Genomic DNA, 17,228 nt, shown 5'->3' with positions numbered 1-17,228 from the left:
ATCTTTTAAAAATAAATAAGCAATATATTTTTAAAAATTAATAAAATCAATTACTAAATATTTGAGTCTATAAAGCAAAGCAGCCAAGGCCAAAAGCAGAGAGACCAGTTTTATGGCTTGTGTAGTAATTAAAACAGAACCATTTTTAAGTGAATGAGCATATGCTCACTGCCTCCAGATAGCTCTTTCTATTAATAACATTCACACATACCCAGTAGTGCACTCTTGGCAACTCAAGCAGCTGCCCTCTCTCTTCAGCCTATCCTGAGCAGAGTTCTGGTGGCGAATCCCTCTACTCTGTGATAACTGGTTGGTATGCACCTCTCATGGCTGTCCCACTCTCCTAGCCAAGGCTTGGTATTGACCTTGACATTTAATCTCCCCCTTTATACAGCATAACAGTCACCACATGGACTGGGTGGGCTCTTGTGAGAAGACCCGGACTCTGAGCTCTGAAGGCAGAAGTGCTAAATACCAAATGGCCACAGTCCTTATTATCTACAGTGCAGCTGGCACTTCCCTTCTTTCATCCTAGCTAGCCTAGACAAATTCTCTGATGGCATTTTATCCAGCCAGTTTATCACAACTAGAGCTTAATATTTTGGAGACGAGGCTAGAAATGATGGAGCAGAGAGAGTGTCAAGAGGTGAGGCTGGAAAGAGAAGCAGGGTCAGGTCTGGAGGGGTCTTCTGTCCCAGGCTAAGAGATAGGGACCACTGAAGGAGTTTAAAAGACATGATGGTGAGCAACTGAACAAAGGAGTAGAAGGGAACTTCCCCAAACTGATTTAGGGCATTTATGAAAAGCCTACAACTAATCCCATACTTAATGATGAAAGACTGCATGCATGCCTCCTAAAATCAGTAATGAGACAAGGATATCCATTCTCACCACTGCTATTCAACATGGTACTGGAGGTTCCAGCTCGGGCAATTAGGCAAGAAAAAAGACATCTAGATTGAAAAAGAAGAAGTAAAACTCTTTATGACCTCATGGCATGATTTTGCATACAGAAAATTCTAAGCAATACAATTTTTAAAAACTATTAGAACTAATACATGAGGTCAGCAAGGTGGAAAGATCAAGATAACATACAAAAAACTCCATGGTATTTCAGTACGCTAGTAATAAAGAATCCAAAAACGAAATTAAGAGAGTAATTTCATTTACAATAGCATCAAAAAATAAAATGTCTAAGAAATATTATTTCTTAAAAGAAATGAAAGAAGTACCAGCATCATATAGTGAGAAATACGAAACATTGTTGAACGTAATTAAAGACGATCTAAATAAGTGGAAAGACATTCATGTTCACGATTTGGAACACTTAATATTATTAAGGTAGCATAGCTACAAACTGGTTTATATGTTCTACACAGCATCTTTCAAAATTATAGCTTCCCCCCTTTCTTTTTGCAAAAATTAACAATTTTGGCTTAAAATTCATATAAAAATGCAAGGACCAAAGATAGCCAAATAAATCTTGAAAAAGAACAAAGTCGGAGAACTCACACTTCACAGTTTCAAAACTTATTGCAAAGCTGCAGTAACCAAGACAGTGTGGCACTGTCATAAGAATAGACATGTAGATCAATGGATAAAATTGAAGATCCAGAAATAAACCCATTTGTGGTCAATTCATTCCAACAAAAGTAGTAAGGGAATTCAAAGAGGAAAGAATAGGATTTTCAACAAATGATGCTGTGAGATTTACCAGAGTGTGGAAAAATTGGAACCCTCATACACTGTTTGTGGAAAAAATGAAATGGTGCAACTACATTTCTTCAAATGTTAAACATAAAGTAACCATATTATCTAGCAATTCCACTCCTAGGTATACCCAAGAGAAATGAAAATACATAGCCACATAAAAATTTGTATACAGATATTCATAGCAATATTATTCATAATGACCAAAAGTAGAAGAAACACCAAATGGTCGTCAACTGATGAATTGATGGATTAAAAAAAAAATGGTACAGACATATTTATTTGACAATAAAAGAGAATGAAGTTCTGTTACATGCTACAAGATGAATGAGTCTTGAAAATATTATACTCAATGAAAGCTGACAATCACATGGGACCACATATTGAATGATTCCATTTATATGAAACATCCAGAATATGCAAATCTATAAAGGCAGAAAGTAGATTAGTGGTTGCCTATGGTTTGGCGGGCATGGAGGATGATGAATTGAGAATGACTGGAAATGGGTATGGGATTTATTTTCTGCATGATGAATTGTTCTAAAATTAGATTGTGGTGATGGTTGAACAACTCTGTGAATATATTAAAAACCACTAACTGTATACTTCAAATTGGTGATTTATATTGTATGTAGACTATACACCAATATACTTGTTTTTAAAAAGCAAATCAAATTTTAAAAGCATATATATGTGTATATGTGCTAAAAAGCAATGATGAAAACACAATACACCAAAATGTGAACTGTGGTTCTCTGGGACCTATGGCACTATGGTTTAATTTTTATTTTCTTCACACTCTTTGAAAATTTCCAATTTTTCCCAACATTTATTTCTTTTTTTATTTTTTGAAACTTAAAATATTTTCAAAATAAAAAAAAGAAAATGGTGTATAAAACATGACAGATTTGATTTTTAGAAAGGTGATTATGAAACAGAATGGATGGAAGCAAGCCTAGACCAAGGCAGAAAGGCCAGTTAGGAAACTGTTTGGTCACCTAGGACAGAACCAGTGTGATCCTGGACCAAAATGATGGCTCCAGGGATGGACAGAAGCAGATAAAATTTGAAAACTATTAAAAAGATAAAATCTTTTGGAACTGGCAACCATTTATATGGATGAGAAAAAGAATGGATTCATGAATTTAGTCAAGATTCCTCTTTGGGATAAGTAGGTAAATGATGAAGACTTTCACTCTCTTAGAAATAACTAACAAGTGTGGGAAACACATTTGTTATGTACACCCAATTTTAATTAAAAGAGGTAGTTGTCTTTACACATATTTAGAGTCACAAATTCTTTCCTTGAAAACCTGCTCCTGAAGTTTATGATAGTCTTGGTTGTATCACTAATTAGCTCCGTGATATTGAGCAAATCATTTTAATTCCTGATTTATTATCTGTAGACTGAAAGACTTGTCTGTAACAGTGATTCTCCAAGAGTAACCCTGGACCCACAGCATCAGCATCATTGGGAACCTGATGGAAAATGCAGATTCTCAGGTCCTACCCCAGATCTATAGAATCAGAAATTCCATGGGTGGCCCAGCAATGTTTTTTTAAAGCTATCCTGTGGATTCTGAAGCATGCTAAAGTTGGAGAACCACTGCTGTATATACTCCCCAAGTTCTCTTTCAGTGACTTAGAAGAGCATTGGGAAGGAAAAGACCACCAAGAATTAAAACATTTCGAGAAAATCTTCACAGAAGAAGTGAGAGTTGACTCAGTAATATGCCATCAGATTTATCGAAAGGGACGTCTAGAATTTTAAGAAGTTACGAGAGTAGGGGTGGGAATCGGTGGGCAGCATTCCAGGCTGAGGTATCAGCAGGAATGCAGAAATAGAAAATTTTATAATTTATTTGTAATCAGGCAGGAAATTCGGTAGCTGAAACGGGAGAAAAAAGTCAGTAGATGAGAAGAGTATGGCAGCTCTTGGAAGTTCTTAAATATTGGATATTAGGTTTATCCTTAGAGCTAATAATATTCATGACTTACCAATCACACTCAGGATTAACAGAGTTATTATATGTAGTGAATTTTCTTTAAAAACCTGTTAAATGTAAGACTCTCAATTTTTGTAAACATAAAGAAATGATGGCATTATAGGAGAAAACCACAAGAACAATCAAGAAATAGAACTATGGACCAAAGCATTCAACAATAAATGTTTGGACCTGAAAAAGTATTTCAAAATAGTCTCATGCTTTAGATCTATCAAGATGTAATTTCTTTCATAGCTTCTGAATCAGGTCTTCTATAAATTTAGAACTGAGTTCCACCTTTCAAAGTCTTAAATCCACTCTAACTTTGCCCTAGGAATACCTAGGGCTTTTTCCAGGAATACCTTAACTAAGACTTCATTCAGTGAATGAAAAAAGTTATTCATAATTTCTTCCAACTCCTTAATGAGTCCAGGGATAAAAGCATTAGGGATTACTGTTCTCAACTAATGACATTTCAGTAGAGATTAGCTTAATCTTCTAAGTTCTTTCGACTTGTTAATACTCTCCCCTAAACATCCTTAAAACACAAAATTTCATGCTAGTATTATTGAAGTAGGGGAAATGATCTCTATGATGGTATATTTTTTAATTCCTTAGGAAAGAAAGGTATTTTCCAAACTCTTCCACCCACCCTTTGTGCCCTATAAAAACTGCCCTGTGCCTACCTGGCCAGTCTCATTTTTCCTATTCTTCCACATGGCTCCAAAGCAACACCAAGCTAATCCTTGTCCTGGGAGGATGGCCAGCTGGGTGCTCCACTTACGTCTGCTTGGAATTCTGGTGCATGGTAGGTTGAATAAATAGTTGCTGAATTGAAGTGAGTTTATCTTCCCATCCTTGCCAATTCATTTTACTCATGCTTATCAAAAGTTGGCTCAAATTTTTTACAGAGAGTATTTAATGAATAATTCTACTCTGATCACTCATTTTCTTAATATTCCCTCAGCATTGATGTATCCACCTTCTAATGTACATTTCAGGATGCATTATCTAACAACCAGTATGAGGATGAATAGAAATGCATGGAGAAACAGTTAAGTTAGATCCCTTCCTCACATCTTTTCAAATATAAATTTCAGATAGATTAAAACATTGAATTAAAATATCTAAGTCTAGAAGAAAATGCTAGTGAACGTTACGTAATATTTGGCATAAATAAGGACTTTCTAAGTCTTAGCAAAGGCAGTTTAACAGAGAAGCCTATTAACTTTATAAACTTCCTTAAATAAGCACTGCAAAATGAACACTTCATTGTAATTCAAATTGTTAAAAATTAATTGTGTTAAGTGATAAAAGGTAAATTTTCTTAACTAATAAAAAGCTCTTACAAATTAATAACAAAACAAGTTTAAATGTGCCCAACCAAAAATGAGGGAATTGCACTAGGAGGTGATGTGAAGAAGAGAGAATCCAAAGACAAATGAATGTACAGAAAGTGTTTCACCTCAGTAGTAGTTAAAGACTATGTAAATTAAAGTAAAAAAGCTGTGTGGCAGGGGCAGTGTGGGGAGGATACAAACAAACAAAAACTTGTTTATAATACCCAGTGGTGGTTTTAGCTGGGAAAGCAGATTCTCATGTATTGCTAGTGAATTTCAAAGCTCTTCTATAGATCACTTCAAGACGCATTTCAGGGGAAACGGATGTGGTTCCCGTTTACCATATAAGATGTACAGAGTTCTATGCCCAGGGCCCCCTGGTGAAGGCAAGCTGACCCTCACAGACTGCCAGCCCGCCTGGGAATGCTGCCCTGTGCAGGAGTGCCGGCTGACGCAGAGAGCTGGCACAGCAGGATGATGCAACAAGAGACACAGAGGAGATACAATAAGACGTAGCAGAACAGGGAGCTGAGGTGGTGCAAGAGAATGATCGCCTCTCTCCCACAGAAGAACACACAGCAAATGGACACAGAGAGCAGACAATGGAGGGGGGTGGGGTGGGAAATAAATAACTAACTCTTCAAAAAAATATATGCATTTCACCTCTGGAAACTTATCTCTGGTAGATTGAAATATGTACCCCAATTTAGACACGTTCTTAATCTGACTCCTCATTCTTGTGGGTGTGATGCTATTTTCAGTGAAGGTGTGGCCTGGCTGAATGAGGTCAGGGCCTTCAGGGAACCCGGAAGGACACTGCCATTGACGGGAAGCAGAGGCTCTAGGAAGGAATCCCAAGGAGTGCGACAAGCCAGCACCAGAGCGCAGAAGTCTTCAGGGAGAAGGCGCCATGATTGTGGCCTCCTCCTGGCCTCTAAGTTCCTGCTCTTTAGCCCATTGTGTAGTATTTGTCTTAGCTACTCGGGCAAAACTAAGACATAATACTGTGGAAGTAACTGATGTGCCCCCAAATTTAGCTAAAGGGACATTCATGGCGGCATTTTATACCATACTGAGAAAAACTGGGGAGAATCTAAACATTCAGCAGTTGGGAACTGGTTAGTAAGTTATCATATAATTAAACAATGGAATACTATGCAGTCATTATAAACAATGAGTTAAAATATTTTTAAAACTGGAAAGCTGTTCACTGTGTACAGTAAAGTGAAAAGAGCAGGTATCCTAATATAGTGCTTTGGGGAGCTTAAAACGTTTATTTCTGAGGGGGATTGTGTGCAGTTTTGCATTTCCGTATGTTTATTCACCATTATTAGCAGCCTTAAAAATTGTTTTAATAATGAGCCCCCAAGAGTGGGGATTTGGGGTAGAAATTGAGTTAGAGAATGTTACAGTTGTCAATGGCTAAGAGGTGCTTACAGCATCTATTTTTCCCAATTCAGAGAATCTCAAGTCAAATCTTTAAAGATATCTTCCTTGGTAATTTGGAAACTATTTTTTTCATGATATATAAAACCTTTATGTTCTCAGAGAATTGATAATTTCTGAGGCTCGTAATCATGCAAGTAACTAAGGGTTTGTCTCAAACTGTAAATGTTTAATTTTACATGATAACTATTTTAGATGAAAAGTGGGAATCCTTTATATTTCCAATGTAACATTTGTGTAATCTAAAGTTCCTTTAAAAATAAAGAAAAAAATTTTAAAAATCTGTCTAATATTTAATATAGCTCCGTGGTATTTTTCAATAAACTTTTCCTAATAACTTAGGGTCATGACTGCACATATTATCTGACAAACAGCCTCAGTCTTGATGGTTTCTAGTTTCAGTAGTAAAATTGTTGGTTTCTGCGTTTTTTCCCTGGTTATCAGCTGTTATTTCTTGATATAGTCTGTCTGTTAATTTGGATTAGCCCCTTAACCAAATTCTTGTTTGAGGCTTCTACTGTGCGGTGGGGCTTGGAAATCACAGGAAAAACTCTCCTAGACTCATGTGTAAATGAGAATAAATCACCTCTAAGTGAAAGATTGTGGGACCCCCTTAAGGACATAGTATATAAATTCAATGCAGCAATTTTGCAACACTTACTTTATATTCTTCTTAGCCTTAATGTTTTCCCTAGAATAATTTTATTTATTATATTCCAAATAAAGATATTAATAAGATGAACTCATTAATGAAAAAAGGTACAGGCAGATGGGACGCCAAAAGATTGTCATACTACCAAAGAATGATCAACACAGGCAGGAACACCTGGTCTTAGGGATTAAATCATTTCGTTCTTCTGCAAATTAAACTGCACTATAGCAAAACTAATCTAGGGTGTTGGAATTTCAGTGTCTATCTTTGGGGGTTAGGTTCTGGGAGGGAGCCCGGGGGCTCTGGGTCCCTGGTAGTATTCTTTTCTCGATGTGTGTTTGGTTATTTAGATGCTCTCATTTTCTGAAAATTCACCTGTACAATTTATGTGGTGCTCTGGATGTATATGACACGTAACTAAGATATATTTTTGCAAAATTCTGGGTTTCTAAATATAAAAATAAAAAACAAAGACTTTGAAATTTTCTTTTTGAGCTAAAGGGTTAACAATTCTAATTGGTTTCTTAGCAATAAACACTACGATTTGGGAACAATGGAGATGGACTGTAACCTATTTATTCTAACAAAGTCCACTTTCTCTCATGGTGGGACACAACAAAAAGCCTGGGGTCTTTAATTAGCCTCCAAGGCAATGAAAATCTTATTTAGAACTGATGTCTGATCAATTCTTCCAATCAATTATTTTCATATTTTTATTCTAAAGTGATGATTTGTCAGTCTCCCACTCTGATTATTTTGCAAGGCTGTTGAGAAGATCAAATAAGACACTATGTGGAAGTACTTTAAGTTCTAGACTAATAGTAGGCATTGTCCTCCTTATCATCAATAGTTTGCTTTATTTTTAACTTAAACCAAAAAATATGACCTGCTTTTAGACATCAGTGACACCCGTGACTACTCTCCTTATTTCTTATATCATGAACAGTGGACTGCAGCGCTTGGAGTCACTTTCTATAAATACCCAGATCATGGTGTATTAACCACAATTTTAAACTTCTGTAAATTGACGCTTTAACATCTCTAGGTGGTCTAGCTCCACCCCTGTGATGCCTAGATAACTCTGGCTCCAGTTGTGGGGGTACCACTTCCAATATTGCCAGCCTATTCACACTGGCATGGCCCTGCCCTAACCTTGCATACTTCCCACAGAAACCAAAATAAAGACACTTTCTCAATCCCAATTGCTTTCCCTGTCTTGGAACCTTCCTTGCACAGAGTCACCAAATTGAACCAGTGTAAAACATCAATCCATGCTGCCATCTTGTTTAAAGAGGTTCAGTGGTCCCAATGTCTGCAAGGAGAGATCAAGCTCTTCAGCCTGGCACATGGGCACACAAGCTTCTTGCCTGGCACATTAGCACTCTGGGAACATGAAGTTATCCTGATTCTCTCTCCTATTGAGCTGTCTTACCTTGGTGTCTTGGCCCAGGTTGTCTCCCACTCTGCCTTCACTTGCCTAATTCCCACCCATCCTTTAAGAATCAGCTGAGTTGGGGTCGCACCCAGGATGCCAATCCTGGCTCTTCCTGACTGGGTTAGGTGCCTCTTCTGAGATAGTAGTAACCCTGTGCATAAAACACTTTTAGCACACGCCACGTGCTTTCATCATCTGCTGATAGGGCTGCTGCCCCCGTTCTGGACGGTGGCCTTCCTGACAGCAGAGACTGTGTCTCGTTTGCCTTGGAGATTGGCTCAAAGTAAAGACTTGGTATATTTTGAATGGCTGCATCAGGGGTTGGCCAGGTCTATAACTCATGTGTTTCTGAAAAACCCTTTATCAAAAGTATGCCAGGGGTAGACCTATTTAATTGGAACCTTTTTAAATGGCCCATACTGTTTGCCATCAGAATCACATGAGTGTCATTAGCCCTAATTATCTTCCTGAATTTAATTGGTACTTAATAAGGTAGAGGATTGGAGGAAATATTTTATTCCTCTAATATCGCCTAATAATATCCTGCATTATTGCAAATCCAGAATTATGGCCTAGTGGCCTGAGAAAGTAAAATAAAAAGTTTGCCTAGAGGGAAAGTGTTCAATATATGGAGCAGTTAGAAACAGGAATTAAGCACCGCCTTGGTGAAATACAGATATTCCCTTCCTTCCATAAGTTCTATCTAATATTTTTTTAATACATAAAAACTGGGAGGATCAATAAAAGACCGTAAATGAGTCCTACAGGATGAAAGAGGTGCATTTTGGCCCCATTAATCACCAAACTGCAAAGGCTTCGGGAGTAGAGTCATCCCTGGACTTCTGGGCAATAATTAAAAGGATCGCACCCCAGGAATGGAGTCAAAAGGCACCTTCAGTACCACTGCCTGGCTGGTGACCCCAATCTGCACTTACGTCGTTACCTAGGGTGCCCAAGGATGAGCTCTCTCATTCAAGTTCAGTGAACAGGCCATTGAGACCCAATTTTCAGGTAACCAGACTCACAAAGCTGGGGGCAGGAGTGGGGCAGGCACTGGTGATTTCATGTAAATCAGTATATTAGAGCCACAGAGCCCACGGAAAAGGGTTGGTCTACAGTCTTCCCGAAATTAACCAACGCTCAGCAGGCGCTGGGTCCCGGGCACTTGTCATGGACTGCCTCATTTCATCATAAACCTGTGAAGGAGGCACTCTTATTACACCACATTTCACCTCCGGATGAGGGAAACTGAGATTCAAGGGCTTGCCTGAGGCCTTCAAGTGGCAGAGCCAAGATTGAAACCAGGCCAGTGGGACTCTGCTCTTACCCGTGCCAACGTGTGGTCCCATAGCAGCAGCATGGCAGCATCTGGGAACTTTCTAGAGCGGTGAAGTCTTGGGCCCCGCTCCAGACCTACTGAATCAGTACCGCTGGGAGTGGGCCCAGCAATTGGAGTTGTAACAAGCCCTCCAGCTGCTCTGCTAATGGAGAGACCCATTGTACGATACTGTAAGACCATAGGTTAGAGCAGGGTTGCTCAACTTTAACGTGCATACAAATCACCTCTGGCTCTTGCTGAAATGCAGATTCTGATTCAGTAGGTCTGGCGTGGGGCCTGAGAATCTGCATTTCTAACAGCCTCCAGGAGAGGTTGATAGTCCTGGTCTGCACAGCACACTTCGAGGAGCAAGGCAGTAGAATGTAAACTCCAGGAAGCCAGGCTTGCTTGGCTGTCCGTTGCCATCCTTGTATTTTATGCTGAACGGACGCCCCGTGAGTCAGTGTGTCTGCAGGTCTGCGTCACCGACTGTAAACTCCACGAGAAGCTGCTGCTCACTTAAAATGTGTCTGCTGGGCCTGCCTTGCCACATTGCTAATCACAACGCTACCCCTTCCCTCAGGGCCTGTCCTGTGCCCCACTGGTTTAACAGCCTTGTAACTGCACTAATCTTTCAAGGGGCTACGGCTCTTTGGATTCCCGAAGGAGGAGCGAACATAGCACCTGTTTTGGTAAAAGGAGGGAAAAGTAGCATGTGGGCGGGAGGCCAGAGTGAAGAGAAGCCTGAGGCCGTGTGAGGCAAGGGCCGGGAAGGAGTCTGGCGGCCCCGCTGTTGGTGAGCCTGGGAGCTTTGCTCGACGTGGCCCAGCCTGGCGGAGCGGGGAGAAACACGGGGCCCCCTTTTCCAACAGACGGGCTCAGAGCGGTTGGGAGAGTCTGAATCGAAGTCGATGTGAATGTTATGAAAACATCTTTGAAAAGAGGATGGAGGGAGCCTGCCGTAGACCTTGAAGAGTTAATGAGCTGACAAAGGAAACTGACTGGCCAGAGGATAAAACATGAGCAATGAAATGAGGAGAGACGGAAGGAGGAAAAAAAGAAGACTGCTTCGACCTTCTTCTCCAGGGAGTGGAAAGTAGATGCTATAAACACTTAACAAATGTTTGGGTCCTTAAAGGAATCAAATATTTTGCAAATAACACAAGGCTACCGCTCTTTCTAAGTAAAACTCCTCAGCACAGTAAGCTCTGGAAGTATCTGGGTTGGCTGAACATTGATAAACACTGTGTTGATTGTTATGGTTGGACTGCAGTGCTTTACAAGAAATCATTCCAAAAATTGATTCTGGAAACACTGCATAACTTGAGAGCAGGACTTCAGTGTGTCGCTCATTCTGTCACAATTCCCTGACTGAAATGAGAATAATGCTGTATTGTATTAAAATGGCGGCAGAAATATTACTTTAGGTTTGATTAAAATTTAAACAAGTCACAATGAGCAGATATAACAGCTCTTTTAGACATTATTGACACATTTAGGAGATCAAGCCGCAGAGCAAGAGGAAATGACTTTCAGCCAATCTCCAAATTAGTATTTGAACTAACGTTCTTTCAACTAATATTCATGGAATATTTGGATAACTGGGACAACATAATAGTCTCAACCATGATGACATTTACTCAAAGCATTGCTCTAAAAGGAGGATTGTGTATATATTAGCATTTCGTGCCTGGTTGATACAGGGTTACTTTTGATGCAAAAATCTGATGATTCCTTGAAGAGCAGCCTTCCTTATGATTATTATTAGGACTCATTCATTCAGCTGATGAAGAGGGTAACCAAAGTTCAATGCATGTGCCATTTATTTGATGATTGTCATCAGAGACAATTTAATTACCTTTTCAATCACAAAAGTGCAATTAGTAGACCAAATAAAAGACCCTGTCTCTGATTTGCTAGCCCACTGCCCATCACCTCCATGTTACCTGCTATCACCTCCACTTTCAGATTAATTGGGACCATTGTAAGCAAGAAAAAAACATATCTATATTCAGGTTTAGAATAAGGAAATCTCTTAATACTGCATTATAGGATGTTCCAAGCAGCTTTTGCATAAGGTGGAAGCTGTGATATGCTGTCCAAGATGAAGGATTTATTCATGAATCCCCAGCTGCTGGGAAGAAAGTCCTCAGAGTTGGCAGCACTTTGGAGTTTGCCTCAGCCGAAGAGAGCCACTCTGCCTAAGACCACAACCCCTTCACGGTGCATCCTGCATCCGTGACAGAAGTCTGGAAGTATGAAGGCCCTACCACTGGCCCCAGTGGTTCTGAAGGTTCATCCCTGCATCAGGATGCTGGGTAAGTTGGCTGAAGCCTTTGTTGAGATGGAATCTCAGCTTAGCTTCTCCTTCTGCTGAACTTTCCTCCATAGCTTCCCTTCCACAGGTGCTGAACCCAAAAGCCATCCCTAATGAGTTCCTTGCACATATACCTCCTTGTCCACATCAGTAGCCCCAAAGAACCCAACCTGTGACTGTTAGTAATGAAAGGGTTTGTGGAAAGCCTGTCTTTATGTAGAAGTAAGAACCAGGTGATGGGGCTAAAGTCAGAGTTCTAGAACATGTTTGTGAGGCCAGGTGCAGGGTAGACCAAAAACGATTCTCAGATCCTCATTGCCTGAACAGTGAACGTTTGGGAATCACCCCACGCTCTTCTCCCTGCAGGAGTGGAGGAACACCCTATTGGGAGGGACCTATAATATCCCAGGGTCCCAAATTCTCCAGGGATTGAGGAGCAGGTCAACCTCGACAACTCCTACAAATAGTCAAAATCCCAGACCAGATTGCGTAGCACAGAGAAAGCTGACAATTCACCCCTGATGAGGCTACTTTCTCACACCCTATGAAAGGCAGGACAGCAGCGAGAGAGAAAGAGCATGTTCCTTTCAGTGGAACACGGGACCTCCGTCTCTTTCCCCAGCCCTCCATCCCACCCCTGCCTGTCCAGCAGAGCACCTTGGCTTCTTCATTCTTCTCTGAGCTTTGATGGGAGGAAGGAGGAGCCGTGACTTCTCCTCTTTTGTTGCCACTGGCCTTGTGTAAGCTTTCCCTTTCTCCGTCTATTGCCCCGCCCATGCCGTGGTGCTGTGAAATTTATCTTGAACCTTCATGCCTGATGAGCGGTGATCCCTATGGAACCTTCTTTTCACAATAGCGGGGACCTTAAAGGGACAGATTCTGCTCAGCACCAGTTATGACTTTTTGGAAAGGTCAGAGAGATCCATGTCTACTCTGGGGATGAAGAAAATCCCGGTGATGAAGAGAGGTCACTAGGAGAGCCAGTGGTGGGGCGATCTTGGCATCTATATGTCCCCAAAGCCCCACAAGAAGAAAACCTGGACAGAAAAGCTGCCAGCGACCTCCCGAGCCAACCACCACTGTGGGGCACAAGCAGTGTTGGACACAGAGTCCCTGAGTGCTTCTTCAGAGGTGCCAAGCCAGTGAGCTAAACAGCACGGGAAGGGAGTGTCTGTACCTGAGATGGAGGCGCCGTACTAATGTTCAGCTTCTCCTGGGACCAGAGGCCTCCTTTCCTCCTGGCAGGAGGTAGCCAGCTTCCAGGGGCTGGGCACACAGAGGTCCCAGAGAATGCTGTACCCCATTCGACAGCCTGACTCCAGAATGCCTGGAATGCCCTGGTGATTCCTCACAATCGAGAATGCCGACCTTTGTGTATATCCCTAAAAGGAAAGCTAAAAAATGAAACATGGAACTATCTAGCATAGCAAACCCTAGTGTGAAAAATGAGTATGGCTAATAGTGCATATATCAGAATGCTTTTCTCTGAAACGTTACTGTTACAAGGTGCTCATAACAAGGTGATATTTGGGCAAAAATACAATCAAAGCAAACCATGGACAGTAGTGTATAGTAATAAATTCATAATCTTCCTTCCATGTGATTGTACCCGTTAGATGGATTGTATGGTTTATGAATACATTCTAATAAAACTGATTTTTTTAAAAAGAAAAAAGAGTGTTGGCCTTGCCTTATAAAAAGGAAGAGAAACAAAGGAGCCTGGCCACCTCTCTGTGAGATGCTGGGGGGACAGCCCCCAACCCTGGCCCCAGGAGAGACTACTCTTTAACTCAAGCTTGTGACATTGTGGAATTCCTCCTGCATCCTGGAACATGACACATGGAAGCCGAGAAGAGACCCAACTTGTCCTGCCAAAGGCCACCTAGCATTTCTTGTCACAATAGTTTTCCATTTACCTCTAGCTTTACCTTTTAAAACACACTCGTATGCATTAACTCGGTGAGACCCACATCAGACTAGTGAAATTGGCAAGAGACACATTATGTAATCAACACATTTTCAGAAATAAAATTGGAACATAGGGTCAGATAAAGGACATTTTCCTTCCTGATCTGTGAAAAGTGGTACAAAGGCATATAACTTGAATCACATCTACTTATGCATGTCATGAATTACCTATTTTGAAAAGAACAAAATTACATGATGCTTGTACTAGCACAGAAAATCCTGGATATATGGACAGTGTAACTCTAGGCCATGAAATAAACCCTGCAGCTTATTTTAAAACTCCTTTTGAAAAAAGCTTGAAGGAGGGAGAGATCAGATATTTGGGGGCTTAGACAAGAGGAGACTGGAGTAAAGGGGAATTTGAGTTAAGTGAAAGTAATTGGGAGCAAAGAACATGCACATATATGGTTGGGAGTTTTAAGTCAAGGCAGGATGCTCAGAGTCTAAAAATGCAATAGCAACTTCAGAAAGTTCCCCCAACATCCTGCATGATATAGGAACCCAGTATTATCTGCCATTTCTGAAGCAGACAGTGTACTTGCATTTCCTCTTCTGAGAAGTAATGCCTGCTTCACCCCTCCTCTCCTGGGAAATGAACAAACCATTTCCATAAAACGACATCCATTCAACAAACATGTGTATCAGAGCCCTACTTGGTGCCAAACTTTTGCTGGGGACCAAATAGGAATGAGCCACAGTTTTAAAAACAGATCCCTCAACTATTCACCCCACTGGAGTCAGGGGAATGAATGAAATGGGTTTCCTAGACCATCGTTTTGAAGAACATTAGTAATGGCTATTTGATCTGAGAAGCATCCAATGACCATATTTTGTTATTTACATGGCTGCATATAATTGCCATCTACAGGGAGAGGGTAGTCACCTGTTGACTCTGTGCTCCTCAGAAATTAAGAAGGGACATGACTTTCATCTAGCTGGTTCTGAATCTCCTTGAAAGAGGCCTTCACTTCTCTTCTATAGAAATGTATCCCTAGGATGCTAAGCAGCATCTCCTCTCTGGCTTCACTCTTCGCAGCATCACTGATCCTTAAAAGTAGAGGGGATCCCACACACTAACTACCAAAACTTCTGCCCAGCACAGAAATCTTTCCCCAAAGTCTTGACAACTGGTTGTGGAAACCGAAGGGAGCATGGCATCTGCTTCCTTTGTTTGCACCAGAGTTATCTACTGCGGCACAAACACTGTGATACGTTGTGCTTTGGGAAGTGATGATCCACAGGGTACATTTCTGGGGCACAGAGATGCTCCTGGAAAATCTGGAAAGCTCCCACATCACCTCTGCATAGGATATGCTCATAAAGCAGATGTTTTCTAGTTTTAATTTTTGTGAACTCTCAGGTGGATTAGGCTAAATGTCTCCAAGCTTTATTCATAATTGCTCCAGTGGGTAATTTGTGCTGTGGCAACAGCAATTTAGAGTTATTAATGAAAATGAAAGATAATTAAAAAAACAACAAACATTGAAATTCAGGTTGAGGTAAGATTATGGAGTATTCACCGGTGAATTTTATTTTTCTCTTGGTTGCAATAATAAGAAAACGTACACTGTCATACATAGTCTCACATGGGATATTCGTTGAACCTACCTGTAACCCTTCGATGGCCAATTTGAGGATGGAAGGTGTCAGCTTGGAGGCTTGTTTGAAGGAAAAATTACTCCAGTCTATAATTAAAATGAAACCATTTATCTGGAGCTCCGGATCTTCAATAAGGACTTCCAACGACAACAGGATGGCACGCAGGATGTCGGTGAAGGAGTTCCTACGGCCAGAGCAGAAAGGAGAAGCTCTTTGTGAACAATTGGCAGGGGACAGATAACACATTACATGTGCCGTTGCTTCTCTTCTACCTCCTTGTTCCAAGAACCCAGCCTGCAAGCAACATCAGGTGTCCTGTACCCAGAGCAACCAAAAAATGCATTGACTTGATTCCACAGGGACCATCCTTCGAGACTCATGAGATGGAAGTCTCCCTTAGATTTGACCCCTCCACCCTCTAACTCCAGGAGGAGTCCCTCTTTTGAATTTCCATGGGTCTCTACAGGCAGCCTGAACCACAGCCCTGATGTCATCTCATTGAAATGCATTATATTCTGTGGGTAAGGGAATAGGCTGCAATTGTAGTTGTGTCCCTAGTACCTCATTACTGAACAAATGAGGTACAACCTCAATCAGATGCACTTATTTTGATTAAACCTCATTTTTTCCTTTTGTATGTTTAAAATTTTGCAAAAAGTGTAATACCACCTGTGCAATTGACGCTATTTTTCTTTTTAGCTTTAATTCATGGATAGAGAAAAATAAAGCAAGGGGAATAGCTTATTTTCGTTGAAGGTCTATAGAGTGTGGTTCAGAAGGGAAATCTCATTGAGTACATTGGTAACTATGACAACAGGCAGACCTGAATACAAACTACAGTGACAGTTCTTCAGTGTTGTGTGTGTTCTTCCATATCGTAATTCTCAGTCACCAGTTGATTTGGTTTTATATAATTTTCAGACATGAAGAAATGTTGACATATTTGCTCTGTGTTAAATGTTGTACACCCAGCAAATTATCTGCACTGTAAATTTAATATCTTAAAGGATATCTAAACTCAGTGTTTCCCACAAGTGAGTTGGAAAATATAAGCTTGGATGGCAAAATCTGCTATTCCCTTGAGGCTATCATTAAAATCAGAAGCCAATCTTCCTATGAAATGAAATAATAAGATTCTAAGCATTCCAACCTGGTTCAAATCTTAACGAAACATAATAACCCCAGATTAAAAATCAGGAAATCTGTGATCAAATAGTTAACCAGTAAAAATGTACTGAAGGGTTATTATAAGCCCAGCCTTACATTTCTTACCACATTCTCTACTTTCAAGGAGCTCTAAATTTTGTTGCAGTGGGGTGGGAGATTAGCAACATGAGTTGAAAGGAATCAATAAAATCTGAGTAGTCAGGGAAGAGTTTATGGAGGGAAGAAGGCTTGAGATAAGTCTTGAAATATGGTTAGAATTCTGATGGATTCTTGGGAGAAGGAAGAGTGAGA

General features: G+C 40.5%; 1 protein-coding gene across 1 annotated transcript in view; it reads right to left on the bottom strand.

The window, feature by feature from the left end:
- The window catches only part of CLVS1 (clavesin 1), a 179,483-nt gene that overhangs the window by 87,561 nt on the left and 74,694 nt on the right, over positions 1 to 17,228 (bottom strand). The window contains exon 3 of the mRNA XM_004484324.4: positions 15,780 to 15,954. Within this exon, the coding sequence (XP_004484381.1) occupies positions 15,780 to 15,954 (175 nt within the window). The remainder of the gene's footprint in view (positions 1 to 15,779; positions 15,955 to 17,228) is intronic.

The sequence above is a fragment of the Dasypus novemcinctus genome, chromosome 14 (assembly GCF_030445035.2).
Source record: "Dasypus novemcinctus isolate mDasNov1 chromosome 14, mDasNov1.1.hap2, whole genome shotgun sequence".
Taxonomy (NCBI): domain Eukaryota; kingdom Metazoa; phylum Chordata; class Mammalia; order Cingulata; family Dasypodidae; genus Dasypus; species Dasypus novemcinctus.
Note: the sequence above shows the minus strand (reverse complement) of the source record. Positions and strands in the feature narration are given on the sequence as shown.